The 17,508-nt window shown below is 43.3% G+C and overlaps 1 protein-coding gene across 1 annotated transcript in view; it reads left to right on the top strand.

The window, feature by feature from the left end:
• Window positions 1-16,688, top strand: part of LOC109427965 (rho GTPase-activating protein gacGG-like) — a 456,067-nt gene extending 439,379 nt beyond the window's left edge. The window contains exon 3 of the mRNA XM_029876838.2: window positions 15,689-16,688. Within this exon, the coding sequence (XP_029732698.1) occupies window positions 15,689-15,988 (300 nt within the window). The 3' untranslated portion in view covers window positions 15,989-16,688. The remainder of the gene's footprint in view (window positions 1-15,688) is intronic.
• The last annotated feature ends 820 nt before the right edge of the window (window positions 16,689-17,508 follow it).

Raw genomic sequence — 17,508 nt, forward strand, 5'->3', positions numbered from 1 at the left:
TTCAGGAATTTTTTTACAGTTATTTTTTCCAAAAATTCTCTCAACAATTGCTGCGGAAATGACTCCAGAATCTATTCATTGGCATTTCTCAAGGATTTTTCCATGATTTTTTCTATAAATACCTTCGGGGAGTTCTCCAGTTTTTTCAGGTATTATTTCATAGATTATTTGAGTATTGATTTTTTTCTTCAAAAATTCTCTCAAGGAAATCTGCTCAGAAATTGCATAGGGAGCAGTCTTCCAAGGATTCTTTCAGAAAATCGTCTAGAGATCCACCAGAAATGTATTTTGGGAATGTATTCAAAAATACCACCAGTACCTTTTGCCTGCGATTTCGGCAGGCATTACCTTTAAAGATTTCTTCAGAAATTGCTGTACGGATTTTCCAGGAATCTCTCCAAAAATATCTCAAGCGTTTTTCCCATTGGAATTACTTGCAGAGTTCTTCCAGAATCTCAAGATTTGTTCAGAGAAGTTAGAAGGTATCTTAAGGAGTTTCTTCAGATATTCTCCCAGGCATTATCCTAGGCATTATTTTAGGCATTCATGCATAAATGGATTCAGGAAAGTTTGTCCACAAATTCCTTCAAAATTTTTCCAAGAAATTTTTCTCGGAGTTTCCAAAGGTATTTCCAGAATTTTTTTTTTCAGTGATTTATTGAAATAATTCCCCAAAGATTTCTTAGAATTCATTCGGGGATTCTCCAAAGGATTTTTCAGCAACTTTTGTGAAATTTCTGGAAAAACATCTTTAAAAATCCTGAGGGAATATCTAAATAAATTTTGCAGGGATCTCTTTACACATCCCAGGCAGAGATGCCAGATTATTTTATCAAAAATCTGTATCAATACAGATTTTTTTTGACATATATCGACGTATTGAAAATAACTTCAAATGTTATGCTTTTTGGAGAAATCTGTATCACATTTTTAAAATCTGTATTTTTCTGTACTCTGTATCTTGTCTGTATAGAAGGTCAAATATCTAGATAATACAGAAAAATCTGAATATCTGGCATCTCTGATCCCAGGTGATATTTTTGATGGTATTTCTCAAAGAATTCTTAGATAAACCCTGGAAAGAATTTCCGAAGCAATTCCCGTAGGATTTGTAAAGATTTTTTTCAAGAATTTCTGAAAAACTTTGTTGAAGTACATTTAAAGAAATCCCTTGCTTAGATTCTTGAAGAAATACCTAAATTGTTGAACAAAGTTTTGGAGATAAAAATATATTCTCAAAAAAAATTTTAAAGAATCCCAGTTGCGATTTCTAAAAAAAAATCAGAAGAAGTAGAAATCTTCGGAAGAACTTTTGACTAAATCTTTAGAAGAAGTTCAGAAGAAATCCCAGGGAAAATCTTGAAGGAATCCTAAGAGGAGTTTCTTAAGAACTTTATGGAAAAACTTCCCGGGAAACCTTGTCCTAGAAAAAAAATACGGGGGGATTAATAAGAAAATTCGTGAAGAAATACTTTAAAAAAATTTAAAGGATTTTCTGGAATTATTTCTGGAGAAATCTGTTGACAAATTTCCGAAAAAAAAACCATGTGGAGCAACGCATAGATGAACGTCCTCAGTGGTCCCTAGAAAAAATCAGTTGAGATATTTCTGAAGGATTTTTTGTAGGGATTCCTTGGAAAGGGGCTGTCCATAAACCACGTGGTCATTAGTCAATTTTTTTATTTGTCCATACAAAATGGTCATTAGCCGAACCCCAACCCCCCCCCCCTCATGACCACGTGGTTTATGGACAGCCCCAAATAGTTTGAAATAAATTTCAAACAGAATCCGTGGAGGAATCATTGGAGTTATCCTTAGAGGAAATGCCGGATAAATTTCTGAGGTAATACATGGAGGAATATCTGGAGGAAGTTCTGAAGGAATCTCTGTTGGAACAGCTGCAGCAATCTCTGGAGGAATTCCTGCATGATTTTCTGGACGAATCCCAGAAGAAATGTCAGGTCACAATATTGTGGAAATTTTCAATAGGATCCATATAGCAATTCTTGTACGAATCTCTGGTGGACTGAAGAAATACCTGAACGAAATTCTGAAGGAATATCTGGAGAATATTTTGAAGAAATCACTGGAAGAATTTATTAAAGATCTTTGAATGAATTTCTGAAGAAATTCCTATACAAAATTCTGAAAGAATCAGTGGAGAAATTATCGATAAATTTTGTTAACAAATCTGTTGAAATATTTCTGAAGCAATTCCTGGTGGAGTTTCAGGAGGAACATAGAGAAATCTACCTAAAAGAATTCCCGGAGAAATTGCTGGGGAAATTTATCAGGGAATATCTGAAGAAAGCCTTGGAGAAATTACCCAAAGAATCTCTGGAAGAATCGCCGAAGGAGTTTCTGAAACAAACCTTGACAGATGACTGGAGTAATTTCTGGAGGAGTCCGTACATTGGTTTTGGAAGTTGTCCACTGTATATTTCATGGGAATTGGAATCCGTGGACTAAATCATGGTGGAATCTCATAAGGAATTGGTTAAGGAACCTCCAGGATTTTCTAGAAGAAGTGTCTAGAAGAATTTCTAGCGGGATTTTTTTTAGAATTTCTGAAGGAGTCTGTGGAAGATTTTCTAAAGAAATCCTTTGCAATTTTTCTGGAAAAAAAACTATGGTTTTTTTTAAAGAACCGCTGAAAGCATTTCTGAAAAAAAAAAATCCGTGGATAATTTCCGATAAAAAAAAACTTGTACGGATTCCTGAATAAATCATGGAGAACTTTTTAGGAAACTCATGAAAGCGTTACAAAATTTCTAGAGGATCTTCTAACGAGAATTCCGTAGGAAATTCTTGAGTCAACTATGAAGCGTTCCCAGGAAGAAGTTTTCCAGAACTTTCAATGGAAATCCGTGGAAGACTTTCCGAAAGGATTCCAGCAAATCCAGCATTGATTTTCTAATAAAGCCCATGGAGAAATATCGAAAGGAATTTAGGGAAGCTTTTATGGGAAATTTCTTGGATTAATTTTAGGGGTCATCTCTAGAAAACATTGGCGAAAATTCTAGAAGAGTCTTAAAATTTTGTGAAGAAATCAATGGCAGTATTCCTGAAGGTTTTTCAGAATAATCTCCGAAGGCAATCATGGCATGATTTCTTAATTCCATGGAAGAATCGCTGGATGCATTTCTTAGGGTATCCGTGGGGAACTAAAGACATTTCTGTAGACAATTTCCAACTGCATGTTTACTACATTTTTTAAAAGCCTGTAGGAGGAATAAGTGAGGTAATCATTGAATATACTTGAATTTATATCCGGGACGAACTTCTGAGAAAAATCCTCAAATGTTTCGTTTATTTGTAGAAACTGCAGAAGGAAACTCTGGAAGAAGACTCAATATCGCAGGAGTTACTGTACGTGTGAGGTAGGGATACCAGATGAATTTAAAAAAAAACTGTATCCCATACAAAATTTGGGTGAAAATCTGTATCCCACACAATAATAAAATAACCCCTCTAGCTCAAAAATCTGTATTTCATTTAAAATGGAATCTGTATGGATGCTCAAAAATCTGTATAATATAGATAAATCTGTATATATGGCATCCCTGGTGTGAGGGCACAAACCATTGGAAAACTCACATAAGTAACTTACTTTTTCTACATAAACTTATTTTTCTTCCAAAATTTTCTGATTCGTACACCATAAAACAGACACGATGATGTTCTAGGTCTGGGGATGTCAAGAAAATAACTCGAAGACAGAATAACTAGAAAATAACTCGTACCCAACCAAAAACCTGCGCTGTCGACACTTCTTTGAGATTTGTGTGCTACTTGGGCAGATCCTTATCGTACCGTGCATCTAACCCAAACACCTTCCCAAGTATATTTGAGTTATCATCATACACCTAAACCTCATTTTACGTCCACTATTGGCTTAGCGAAATAAAATTCTACTGCCAAAATAATAATTAAAAGAGACATTTTTTATATTTTTGTACACTTCTCCTAATCACGGAGATGTTTTAAAAAATATAAAAATGTTGAGTTTGCTCATTTTCTTGGCGGCAGAATTTTTTGTCGCTAAGTCATGCATGGACGTAAAAAAAGGACAAGGTGTACCAATATTTATTTTTCTAGGTTTTTAGACGCCTCTACGAGCTGGTTGGACTTCAAACTGTTGCTTGGGCCAATATGCCTTTATTGAAACACCATGGTGGCTCCATAGAGGAAACAACACACTTGCCACCAGAATGTTTTCCATGATGATGCAACTCATGCCTGACCATGCGTCTGCCAAAAGCATTCAAAAAGCGTTCGATGAAGTAGCATCCATCTTTTTTTTTCAATATTTTACCATTTTTCTGTAGATTTATCTGATTTCTTTGTTATTTTTTTTATGGATTCTTCCTTCATGGCCTCAGTTTCGTCACCTCGCTGAGTGTGTTCCAGGTATCCCTTTTAGGGTTACATATTATCGATATTCTCCAGTATTTGATCTATTGTACAAGAAATTTATCATTTTGTTGAATACTGAATACAATTGATGACTTTTTCACTCAATTTGGAAATTTATTCTAAGAGTGTAGATAACCATGACAAAATTTGAGAATTCAACCACAAATCGAAGGGTAAAGATTTTGACATCATTTCAATCGGTTTGTGCATTGAGCTGGAAATGCTTCATATTAGATATAACAAAATAAACAAGAATAAAGATATGCAAACCCTTTTTAGGCATGTTTGTTACCCTCCCTTGTTCAGAGTACGTGTATGCAAATCGGAACGACATGTGCCCGGGTGGGAGAATATTTTTGTTGCTTTGAAGCCTTTTTATGATGGTTGAGAGGGTCGAAAAATGGCCAACCCAAGTCATCGGCACCACCACCCCGCTACCCCTCATCCATTGCCACTGCCTCCGATAGCTTGGTAGTACCTAACCTACATACTTGTTAGCGCACACGATAGCATCACACCCGCACTCACACCCCCGCCCCAGGGAGGAAAGTCAATCCATCAAAAACCGAAGGAACCCCAAACCCAAACCGAACAGCGGTAGCAGCAGCAACAACAACAGCAAACGGCAGGAGATCCTCGCCCGGGGGCTAATTGGCATCTAGCAATCATATTCCTGCTAGGTCTCGGTCGGAGACGGGCGCACACGAACCCAGACTCAAATCTGCCATATCACAAAAATCGATCGACTTTGTGTCCGCCTCGAACCAGAGCCGGCAAGTGCTAGGAAAAGCATCAGGTAATCGGGTTTTTACCGGTCCGAAGTTGGCCGTAATAAAAAGGCTAATTATCTGCATAAAAGCAATCCTTGGTGGTGGTGGGGGAGGCTGCTGAGGTTGTGGGTTCCCTTACGCTCGTATGATTTTTCGATATCATAACCGGACTCCTCGCTTCGAAGACTGTGTAAAGTCAGCCTCAGAACGGACCAACCCGTATCATCCGTCGTCGTCCATCGTCGGTCGGTCCAAGTGCTGGTCCGTCATCATCTCCAAAACGAGAGCTCCCTCTTTGGCTTTTAAAAATATAGGTATTCTCCGCAACCGTCTTTTTGATCTGCTTCCTGGTTCCGTATGTGTGGGTCCGCCACGCCGCGCCGGTGTCTTCCATCTGTGTTCATTTCGGAAAACCCTTTTTACCACCCTCCACCGAAAAATTGCCGAAGCAGATACGCTTCGAAAACCACGGCGGCGGTGGTACATCAAGTCCGGAGGTAAAATATTAATTCCGTACCCACCAGATAGTCAGGGAGTCAGATACCCGCACTACAGACAGGTTTATATTAATTCGTAAATATACAGCTACAGGATCTCTTTAGAAAAGGTGCACATATCTCCGGGAGGAACCGGACGAATCGTGACACGATGATAGGTGTATGGTTTCTAATCCGCATAACGGCCTCAGCGCGGGTGGACGAGCGAACAATTTTTCGGGGCGCCGGGAGTGCCGTGAGGTTCGGCCCTCCAAAAAGGGGCCCAACCGCAAATAATTTAAATATGGATTCCTGCGCTACGGTTTCGATGGAAGACAAGTGAGTTTTCCCTGTGTAAGCTGAGTGAATTGGATGAACGATTCTATTACAGAGTAGATTGGGATCCTAGATACTTATGAATTATTCCAAATATATGGAAAACGATTATCAAAAAGTTAAAAAATACAAGAAAGTTAATCATTTTTCAAAAATCTTCTCTTTCTATGACATGCTTGATTACCTCTACAATTACTTTGAGTCAACACATCTTATTACTTAAAATTTGTATCTTTTCGCATTTTCTTCAACAATTTCACGTGTATGTTCATAGAAATCGCTTGGATCGAAAAAGGGAGGTTTTTTTTCCTATCTCAAATCTTAAGTGAAATCTATCTCGCTTCGTTCATCAATTTTTCAAAATTGTTCTAAGAAATGCAACATCATGTAAAACATAGTATTTTTCAATGGCAATTCAACAATTCAATTACAATTTCACTAACGAACGTGTCTCGTTCGCGAATCCTTCCGCCATCACCTACATTCATCAGCGCATCGAAATGGGATTGAGAAAAAAAACTGTACTTCGACTTCCTTCGCTTTCGTCGTTTCACACACACCGACTTCACGCTCGAGCACTTGTGTATTTTTTAATTAATTAATTTGTACAAGTGACATTTTGCCACGTACTGGCTGGCGCAAGAGGCGAGAATACAGAAGAAAAAAACAACCTACACGCCCTTCGCAATTTGAATGTGAAAATTTCAATAACTTTATAATAAAAAGTGATACCTTTTGTCGTCGTCGTTCGTCTCCGTCTCCGTCGTCGTCGTCATCGTCGACCAACCAAAGTGGTAACCCTTTTCCCACCACCACCACCATGCATCGGTAGCGAGACGATAAGGACTCTCGAAAAGGAAAATCCCATCCAGTCGGAGTCCGTAATTAGAAATAATACAAAAAAAAACCGGCGACCTGCGCGACCGGCATCAACACGAAAGGAGCGCGAGCGAAAAAAAAAGTTGATCTTTGGTTTTCAATTCAATTCGAGAGAATGTGACATTTGCGGGATAGGTAACAGTGTGCGACGCGGTGCAATCGTCATCGTCGTCACGGCCGTTCTTCTGTGTACCAATTTGTTACACAAACTGGGTGGGAATGATGGAGCGATCTGGAGTTGGTGATATGAAGTGACATGTTGTCTTTCTTACGTCTTACGACTTGAAATTGGTGATTAGGCCAGCATGGACTCGCTGGACTTTATCTATCAAGCTCAATGGTGGCTCCACAGAGGAGACATGTAGCCGAAGCGGTGAATAAAGTGGTATTTTGGAAGAATCTTCCACAATATCTGGGTAGAATCCCCCACAGGATTCTGGAAGAATCTCCACAGGATTCTGGGAGAATCCTCCTCCAGATTCAGGGAGAGTCCTCCTTAGGATTCTGGGAGAATTCTCCTCAGCATTCTGGGAGAATCCTCCTCAGGATTCTGGGAGAATCCTCCACAGAATTGTATGCTCAGGATTCTGAAAGAATCCCAAACAGGATTCTGGGAGAATTCTCCACAGGATTCTGGAAGAATCCTCAGCAGGACCCTGGGAGAATCCTCCACAGGATTCTGGGAGAATCCTCCACAGGATTCTGGGAGAATCCTCCACAGGATTCTGGGAGAATGCTCCACAGGATTCTGGGAGAATCCTCCACAGGATTCTGGGAGAATCCTCCACAGGATTCTGGGAGAATCCTCCACAGGATTCTGGGAGAATCCTCCACAGGTTTCTGGGACAATCCTCCACAGGATTCTGGGAGAATCCTCCACAGGATTCTGGGAGAATCCTCCACAGGATTCTGGGAGAATCCTCCACAGGATTCTGGGAGAATCCTCCACAGGATTCTGGGAGAATCCTCCACAGGATTCTGGGAGAATCCTCCACAGGATTCTGGGAGAATCCTCCACAGGATTCTGGGAGAAACCTCCACAGGATTCTGGGAGAATCCTCCACAGGATTCTGGGAGAATCCTCCACAGGATTCTGGGAGAATCCTCCACAGGATTCTGGGAGAATCCTCCACAGGATTCTGGGAGAATCCTCCACAGGATTCTGGGAGAATCCTCCACAGGATTCTGGGAGAATCCTCCACAGGATTCTGGGAGAATCCTCCACAGGATTCTGGGAGAATCCTCCACAGGATTCTGGGAGAATCCTCCACAGGATTTTGGGAGAATCCTCCACAGGATTTTGGGAGAATCCTCCACAGGATTTTGGGAGAATCCTCCACAGGATTCTGGGAGAATCCTCCACAGGATTCTGGGAGAATCCTCCACAGGATTCTGGGAGAATCCTCCACAGGATTCTGGGAGAATCCTCCTCAGGATTCTGGGAGAATCCTTCACAGGATTCTGAGAGAATCCTCCACAGGATTCTGAGAGAATCCTCCACAGGATTCTGAGAGAATCCTCCACAGGATTCTGGGAGAATCCTCCACAGGATTCTGGGAGAATTCTCCACAGGATTCTGGGAGAATCCTCCACAGGATTATGGAAGAATCCTCCACAGGATTCTGGGAGAATCCTCCACAGGATTCTGGGAGAATCCTCCACAGGATTCTGGGAGAATCCTCCACAGGATTCTGGGAGAATCCTCCACAGGATTCTGGGAGAATCCTCCACAGGATTCTGGGAGAATCCTCCACAGGATTCTGGGAGAATCCTCCACAGGATTCTGGGAGAATCCTCCACAGGATTCTGGGAGAATCCTCCACAGGATTCTGGGAGAATCCTCCACAGGATTCTGGGAGAATCCTCCACATGATTCTGGGAGAATCCTCCACAGGATTCTGGGAGAATCCTCCACAGGATTCTGGGAGAATCCTCCACAGGATTCTGGGAGAATCCTCCACAGGATTCTGGGAGAATCCTCCACAGGATTCTGGGAGAATCCTCCACAGGATTCTGGGAGAATCCTCCACAGGATTCTGGGAGAATCCTCCACAGGATTCTGGGAGAATCCTCCACAGGATTCTGGGAGAATCCTCCACAGGATTCTGGGAGAATCCTCCACAGGATTCTGGGAGAATCCTTCACAGGATTCTGGGAGAATCCTTCACAGGATTCTGGGAGAATCCTTCACAGGATTCTGGGAGAATCCTTCACAGGATTCTGGGAGAATCCTTCACAGGATTCTGGGAGAATCCTTCACAGGATTCTGGGAGAATCCTTCACAGGATTCTGGGAGAATCCTTCACAGGATTCTGGGAGAATCCTTCACAGGATTCTGGGAGAATCCTTCACAGGATTCTGGGAGAATCCTTCACAGGATTCTGGGAGAATCCGTCACAGGATTCTGGGAGAATCCTTCACAGGATTCTGGGAGAATCCTTCACAGGATTCTGGGAGAATCCTTCACAGGATTCTGGGAGAATCCTTCACAGGATTCTGGGAGAATCCTTCACAGGATTCTGGGAGAATCCTTCACAGGATTCTGGGAGAATCCTTCACAGGATTCTGGGAGAATCCTTCACAGGATTCTGGGAGAATCCTTCACAGGATTCTGGGAGAATCCTTCACAGGATTCTGGGAGAATCCTTCACAGGATTCTGGGAGAATCCTTCACAGGATTCTGGGAGAATCCTTCACAGGATTCTGGGAGAATCCTTCACAGGATTCTGGAGAATCCTTCACAGGATTCTGGGAGAATCCTCCACAGGATTCTGGGAGAATCCTCCACAGGATTCTGGAAGAATCCTCCACAGGATTCTGGGAGAATCCTCCACAGGATTCTGGGAGAATCCTCCACAAGATTCTGGGAGAATCTTCCACAGGATTCTGGGAGAATCCTCCACAGGATTAAGGGAGAATCATTTACAGGATTGTGGGAAAATCCTCAACATGATTGTGGGAAAATCCTCCACATGATTGTGGGAAAATCCTCCACAGGATTCTAGGAGAAACTTCCACAGGATTCTGGAAGAATCCTCCCAAGGATTTTGGAAGAATCCTCCCAAGGATTTTGGAAGAATCCTCCCAAGGATTTTGGAAGAATCCTCCCAAGGATTCTGGAAGAATCCTCCCAAGGATTTTGGAAGAATTCTCCCAAGGATTTTGGAAGAATCCTCCCAAGGATTTTGGAAGAATCCTCCCAAGGATTTTGGAAGAATCCTCCCAAGGATTTTGGAAGAATCCTCCCAAGGATTTTGGAAGAATCCTCCCAAGGATTTTGGAAGAATCCTCCCAAGGATTTTGGAAGAATCCTCCCAAGGATTTTGGAAGAATCCTCCCAAGGATTTTGGAAGAATCCTCCCAAGGATTTTGGAAGAATCCTCCCAAGGATTTTGGAAGAATCCTCCCAAGGATTTTGGAAGAATCCTCCCAAGGATTTTGGAAGAATCCTCCCAAGGATTTTGGAAGAATCCTCCCAAGGATTTTGGAAGATTCCTCCCAAGGATTTTGGAAGAATCCTCCCAAGGATTTTGGAAGAATCCTCCCAAGGATTTTGGAAGAATCCTCCCAAGGATTTTGGAAGAATCCTCCCAAGGATTTTGGAAGAATCCTCCCAAGGATTTTGGAAGAATCCTCCCAAGGATTTTGGAAGAATCCTCCCAAGGATTTTGGAAGAATCCTCCCAAGGATTTTGGAAGAATCCTCCAAAGGATTTTGGAAGAATCCTCCCAAGGATTTTGGAAGAATCCTCCCAAGGATTTTGGAAGAATCCTCCCAAGGATTTTGGAAGAATCCTCCCAAGGATTTTGGAAGAATCCTCCCAAGGATTTCGGAAGAATCCTCCCAAGGATTTCGGAAGAATCCTCCCAAGGATTTCGGAAGAATCCTCCCAAGGATTTCGGAAGAATCCTCCCAAGGATTTTGGAAGAATCCTCCCAAGGATTTTGGAAGAATCCTCCCAAGGATTTTGGAAGAATACTCCCAAGGATTTTGGAAGAATCCTCCCAAGGATTTTGGAAGAATCCTCCCAAGGATTTTGGAAGAATCCTCCCAAGGATTTTGGAAGAATCCTCCCAAGGATTTTGGAAGAATCCTCCCAAGGATTTTGGAAGAATCCTCCCAAGGATTTTGGAAGAATCCTCCCAAGGATTTTGGAAGAATCCTCCCAAGGATTTTGGAAGAATCCTCCCAAGGATTTTGGAAGAATCCTCCCAAGGATTTTGGAAGAATCCTCCCAAGGATTTTGGAAGAATCCTCCCAAGGATTTTGGAAGAATCCTCCCAAGGATTTTGGAAGAATCCTCACAAGGATTTTGGAAGAATCCTCCCAAGGATTTTGGAAGAATCCTCCCAAGGATTTTGGAAGAATCCTCCCAAGGATTTTGGAAGAATCCTCCCAAGGATTTTGGAAGAATCCTTTCAAGGATTTTGGAAGAATCCTCCCAAGGATTTTGGAAGAATCCTCCCAAGGATTTTGGAAGAATCCTCCCAAGGATTTTGGAAGAATCCTCCCAAGGATTTTGGAAGAATCCTCCCAAGGATTTTGGAAGAATCCTCCCAAGGATTTTGGAAGAATCCTCCCAAGGATTTTGGAAGAATCCTCCCAAGGATTTTGGAAGAATCCTCCCAAGGATTTTGGAAGAATCCTCCCAAGGATTTTGGAAGAATCCTCCCAAGGATTTTGGAAGAATCCTCCCAAGGATTTTGGAAGAATCCTCCCAAGGATTTTGGAAGAATCCTCCCAAGGATTTTGGAAGAATCCTCCCAAGGATTTTGGAAGAATCCTCCCAAGGATTTTGGAAGAATCCTCCCAAGGATTTTGGAAGAATCCTCCCAAGGATTTTGGAAGAATCCTCCCAAGGATTTTGGAAGAATCCTCCCAAGGATTTTGGAAGAATCCTCCCAAGGATTTTGGAAGAATCCTCCCAAGGATTTTGGAAGAATCCTCCCAAGGATTTTGGAAGAATCCTCCCAAGGATTTTGGAAGAATCCTCCCAAGGATTTTGGAAGAATCCTCCCAAGGATTTTGGAAGAATCCTTCCAAGGATTTTGGAAGAATCCTTCCAAGGATTTTGGAAGAATCCTTCCAAGGATTTTGGAAGAATCCTTCCAAGGATTTTGGAAGAATCCTTCCAAGGATTTTGGAAGAATCCTTCCAAGGATTTTGGAAGAATCCTTCCAAGGATTTTGGAAGAATCCTTCCAATGATTTTGGAAGAATCCTTCCAAGGATTTTGGAAGAATCCTTCCAAGGATTTTGGAAGAATCCTTCCAAGGATTTTGGAAGAATCCTCCCAAGGATTCTAGAAGAATTCTCCCAAGGATTTTGGAAGAATCCTCCTTAGGATTCTGGAAGAATCCTCCTCAGGATTCTGGAAGAATCTTCCTCAGGATTCTGGAAGAATCCTCCTCAGGATTCTGGAAGAATCCTCCTCAGGATTCTGGAAGAATCCTCCTCAGGATTCTGGAAGAATCCTCCTCAGGATTCTGGAAGAATCCTCCTCAGGATTCTGGAAGAATCCTCCTCAGGATTCTGGAAGAATCCTCCTCAGGATTCTGGAAGAATCCTCCTCAGGATTCTGGAAGAATCCTCCTCAGGATTCTGGAAGAATCCTCCTCAGGATTCTGGAAGAATCCTCCTCAGGATTCTGGAAGAATCCTCCTCAGGATTCTGGAAGAATCCTCCTCAGGATTCTGGAAGAATCCTCCTCAGGATTCTGGAAGAATCCTCCTCAGGATTCTAGAAGAATCCTCCTCAGGATTCTGGAAGAATCCTCCTCAGGATTCTGAAGAATCCTCCCAAGGATTCTGGAAGAATCCTCCCAATGATTCTGGAAGAATCCTCCCAAGGATTCTGGAAGAATCCTCCCAAGGATTCTGGAAGAATCCTCCCAAGGATTCTGGAAGAATCCTCCCAAGGATTCTGGAAGAATCCTCCCAAGGATTCTGGAAGAATCCTCCCAAGGATTCTGGAAGAATCCTCCCAAGGATTCTGGAAGAATCCTCCCAAGGATTCTGGAAGAATCCTCCCAAGGATTCTGGAAGAATCCTCCCAAGGATTCTGGAAGAATCCTCCCAAGGATTCTGGAAGAATCCTCCCAAGGATTCTGGAAGAATCCTCCCAAGGATTCTGGAAGAATCCTCCCAAGGATTCTGGAAGAATCCTCCCAAGGATTCTGGAAGAATCCTCCCAAGGATTCTGGAAGAATCCTCCCAAGGATTCTGGAAGAATCCTCCCAAGGATTCTGGAAGAATCCTCCCAAGGATTCTGGAAGAATCCTCCCAAGGATTCTGGAAGAATCCTCCCAAGGATTCTGGAAGAATCCTCCCAAGGATTCTGGAAGAATCCTCCCAAGGATTCTGGAAGAATCCTCCCAAGGATTCTGGAAGAATCCTCCCAAGGATTCTGGAAGAATCCTCCCAAGGATTCTGGAAGAATCCTCCCAAGGATTCTGGAAGAATCCTCCTTAGGATTCTGGAAGAATCCTCCTTAGGATTCTGGAAGAATCCTCCTCAGGATTCTGGAAGAATCCTCCTCAGGATTCTGGAAGAATCCTCCTCAGGATTCTGGAAGAATCCTCCTCAGGATTCTGGAAGAATCCTCCTCAGGATTCTGGAAGAATCCTCCTCAGGATTCTGGAAGAATCCTCCTCAGGATTCTGGAAGAATCCTCCTCAGGATTCTGGAAGAATCCTCCTCACGATTCTGGAAGAATCCTCCTCAGGATTCTGGAAGAATCTTACTCAGGATTCTGGAAGAATCTTCCTTAGGATTCTGGAAGAATCCTCCTCAGGATTCTGGAGGAACCCTCCATAGGACTCTGAGATAATCCTCCATAGGACTCTGAGATAATCCTCCACAGGATTCTGTGAGAATCCCTCAGAGGATGTGGGAGAATCCTTATTAGGATTCTGGGAGAATCCTGGTCAGGATACTGGGAGAACCCCTCCTCAAGATTGTGGAAGGATCATTCTTAAGATTCTGGTATAATCCTCCTCAGGATTCTGGGAGAATCCTCAACAGGAATCTAGAAGGATCCTCTTCAGGGTTCTGAGACATATCTCCTCAGGATTCTAAGAAGATTGCTTATTAAAATGTTGCAACTGCTACTTTAAGCTTTTTTCGAAGATGGATTCGATCGAAAGAACAGTGTCTTAGCGTAAGCACAGTTCAAATTTCTTTTTAAACATCACTTTCTAGAATAACGGGGTCGCACGGTACCTGTCATGCAGTCTGTCAAAATTATCATTTTCAACAACTTAATTCGATGGCACAAACCTAATTTTTTATATCCAAACCAGTTCCTTCTTTCCAAATCAAAAAATTATCCAACCTTGATCCACAAGCTCCCGATTTCATGCAAGGGAACGCTCCCAATCTTGATTACCCAACCCTTCCCGACCGTTAGAAGCGTAAAAATCGCCACGGTTGAACGCCGGGTTGTGTCTTAATTAAGAAATCCCCATTCGCGTCGTCGTCGTCGTCGTCGTCGTCGTCAGGGCACTTACACACGTGATGCGCCCAGCGCCAGCGCCAGTCAGTGCCATCTTGACTACCGCCATCGCATCGGGGGAGCCTCCGATTTTTGTGAATAGGAAAAGAAGCCTCGTTACACCCGAGAAAGAACCCGTTCGTTGCGCCGCGCCAGAGTCATCTAATTAACGATTACAGCCTACTATGTGTGTTCACTGTTCAGTGTTCACCTTCGCGCAGCAAGCGCCCATCGCATCGCCTTCTCTATCGTCGTTGATTATTATTGAAAAGAAGCGCACTCGCGTCAAATTGGATGATGAGTGCTGAACGAAAGAGTTGACAGTTTGTGTTTTTATTTTCACGCTTGGGTGTGTGCCCCACCCCTTCATGCTGCGCCCCGGAAAAGTGCCTGCAAGAAAAGGAAAAACCCTTTCATCTTCTGGGCTGTGCTGCTGCACACACGAACACACGAGTGAACACGTACAATACCCGGGTGCAACTCGGCTTGGCACTATTATGCCCGTGTGTTGCCGTCGTCGTCGTCATCGTCATGAGCCCATAAATGAAAAGTCAATGACGTTTGTGTCTTACCCCTGCGACGACGACTACGCCGCCGCTGCCACCGACCGCTAGCGGCACCTGTCACTTGAGACCTCTTGATTTTCGCCATATAGTTTGTGCATCGCCTCCTCCGACTAACAGCCATTCACTTGATTCTCTGACTTTTATTGTTGTGATTTTCCATAGATTTTTAAGGGCCCCTTTGAGATTCGCCATCAACGAGTGAACGGGCTGAATGTCGTCGCACAAACAAACAAGCCGATCCGGACGGTGGTGGTGGCACCGGGATGCAGTTCCTGAGCACGTTCCGGCACTCGGTCGCTTTGACAGATGACGCGCGCACTGTCCTATCCCCCAACCGGCGAAAAATGCGGCCGGGGTATCGCCGAGCTCTTGTTGCTGCTGTTGTTGTTGTCATCGTCATCGTTGATTCGAAAGTGCACTTTTCTCAAATCCTGTCAGCGATGGAGATTGGTAATGAATGAAGAGGGGTACTTCTCCGCGTCGTCTACCGACGTGACGGAGCGGGCTTTGTTCCCGTATCGTTCGTTTCGTAGAATTTCTTTTCAATCAGTCATCAGAGACCGGCTCGTGCTCTCTGCTCGGCCCATATATCTAAGCAGGCTTCTTATTGGGGTGCACTCATATTCACGTTTTCATATTTTTGAAAAGCAATCGGGAAAATTGCTTCCCGTTGTGCATGCAGTACCCAGTGTTTTACCCCTTGCGGAGCGATAATAATATTCTTTTTTTTCTACTCTTTCCATCTCCATTTGCAGGTAAGTTGCTACAGGCAGCAGGCGCCAACCGGAAACAAAGGGCCCCAGCGGGAAAAATACGGAACGCGCCGAAATAATGGCAACGACGACGACTGTCCTACCCCTCACCTTGCGCGCTCGTCCGAACCCAAGTGGCGTATAGTGGCAATATCAGGTGATTTCCGAATAATACCTTTAATTTCGAGGCGGCTGTGGTGGTATTTTTATGCGGATATACCGACTCCCACTCCCCCGATCCCGATGCGATGTCTTCCTTCGGATCCGGAATCCGGAAAGGGACTTGCCTTGGCCGCAAAGTGAAAAACGTGTAAACAATGAGCGCAGCACACCCCTGACGCTGACAGGGCTGCGCGTTGAACCCTGCGGAATTCCCGCGACAGCCAGTGCACCAGGCAGCAGCAGCAGCGTTCCCATTAGAGTTGATATATTATCGCAATTTTGAATATTATTTTTTAATGAAAGATGTCATTAGCGGTAATGGATTCAATATGGCGGCCACACCGGGAAGAAGCACTCCGAAAGCGAAGGCTTGTCTTTCTTTCGAGAAGAGGCCCGGCAGTCGACGAGTTGTGCTGCAGCTGGTACTTGCCATCCCGCAAGTTGATTCTAAAATTTCACATGCGGGTCTGGCGCCGAACCCAACTTCTATTGAGACGCAATAATCCATCGTCGCACTTAATTATTGCATCATTTCCAATATGTGTTTTCGGTGGCGTGCTCTTGATAACCCCTCCGGTTTTTTTTCTATTTTGTTTCAAACGCTTCATTCTGATCACTATGAACAGCAATAAACGTCATTGACTGCCAGTTTCGGAATCGAGATTCGATCAGCGTAATCAAATTTCGGTGCCAATACAACGCGGTGATCGTTCTGTTATTGTCATAGACAGACGGATCTATGCGGAACACAGTATGCTGAGATTAGCAAGCATCAATGTCAAATGCTCATAAGCTACTAGTACACAGGGTCAAATATTTGTCTAAAAAGAAACCAATGTCCAAACATCTTGTTTGACTCGATCGAGTTTTTATTAGTGTCAAACTGATGTTGTTTCTTGAGTTCTTTCCTTGTCAAATAGTTGACCCTGTGTACTACAGGCCTTAGTTGCATTGTTTGTTGGACAGATCTGCAGTGTTCCCAAGATTTCGAAAACTACATATGTCCTACGTTTTCAACAATTAAGGGCTATTACTATTGAACTTATTTTTTTCCTTCTGACTTGTATTGTTTAACATTTTATCGATCGACTGTCAAATGACATATCAGATCGTTTGATATTATACAAAAAGTGTTCTTATTTTGTGGCAACGCTTGAATATAATTTATAATATGTTTCTTTTGATTCCTACAAATGCTTGAATCCATTTGTCTGTGGCCCCGCGCAAAGAGCTGTTGACACTTGACCCGCGGCGGAAACCGATTGGCTGGGCTGCCGTAGCCGAAGTGATCGATGATCGGGCACCGATGATGCGATGCCGCACAGTGCCGCGCCAATTTGGGGCTTTTGTTTGATTAGAAATTCTAACTTTATTAGGTTATCAATTGCGGGGAGGTGGAGGGTCGCGACGTCGATCGTCACTTAGTTCGGTTCTTAATTTGTAGCCACTTGCTGTGAACGTTCGCGGTCAAGCTGGTGCGTGACTTATTCCACTTCTGCAGAAGATGACTAACAGTTAACCGCCGCAGTAAACGAGCGAGCGCGGTCACATGATAAGAAACGTTCAACATGTGCAAGAACCTATCAATGAAATTTCTGTCGTACGCATATTACCCGAGCTTAAGTGCCGAATGCCGATCGGCTAAGTGTGAATAACAAATG

This window comes from Aedes albopictus, chromosome 3 (genome assembly GCF_035046485.1).
Source record: "Aedes albopictus strain Foshan chromosome 3, AalbF5, whole genome shotgun sequence".
Classification (NCBI taxonomy): domain Eukaryota; kingdom Metazoa; phylum Arthropoda; class Insecta; order Diptera; family Culicidae; genus Aedes; species Aedes albopictus.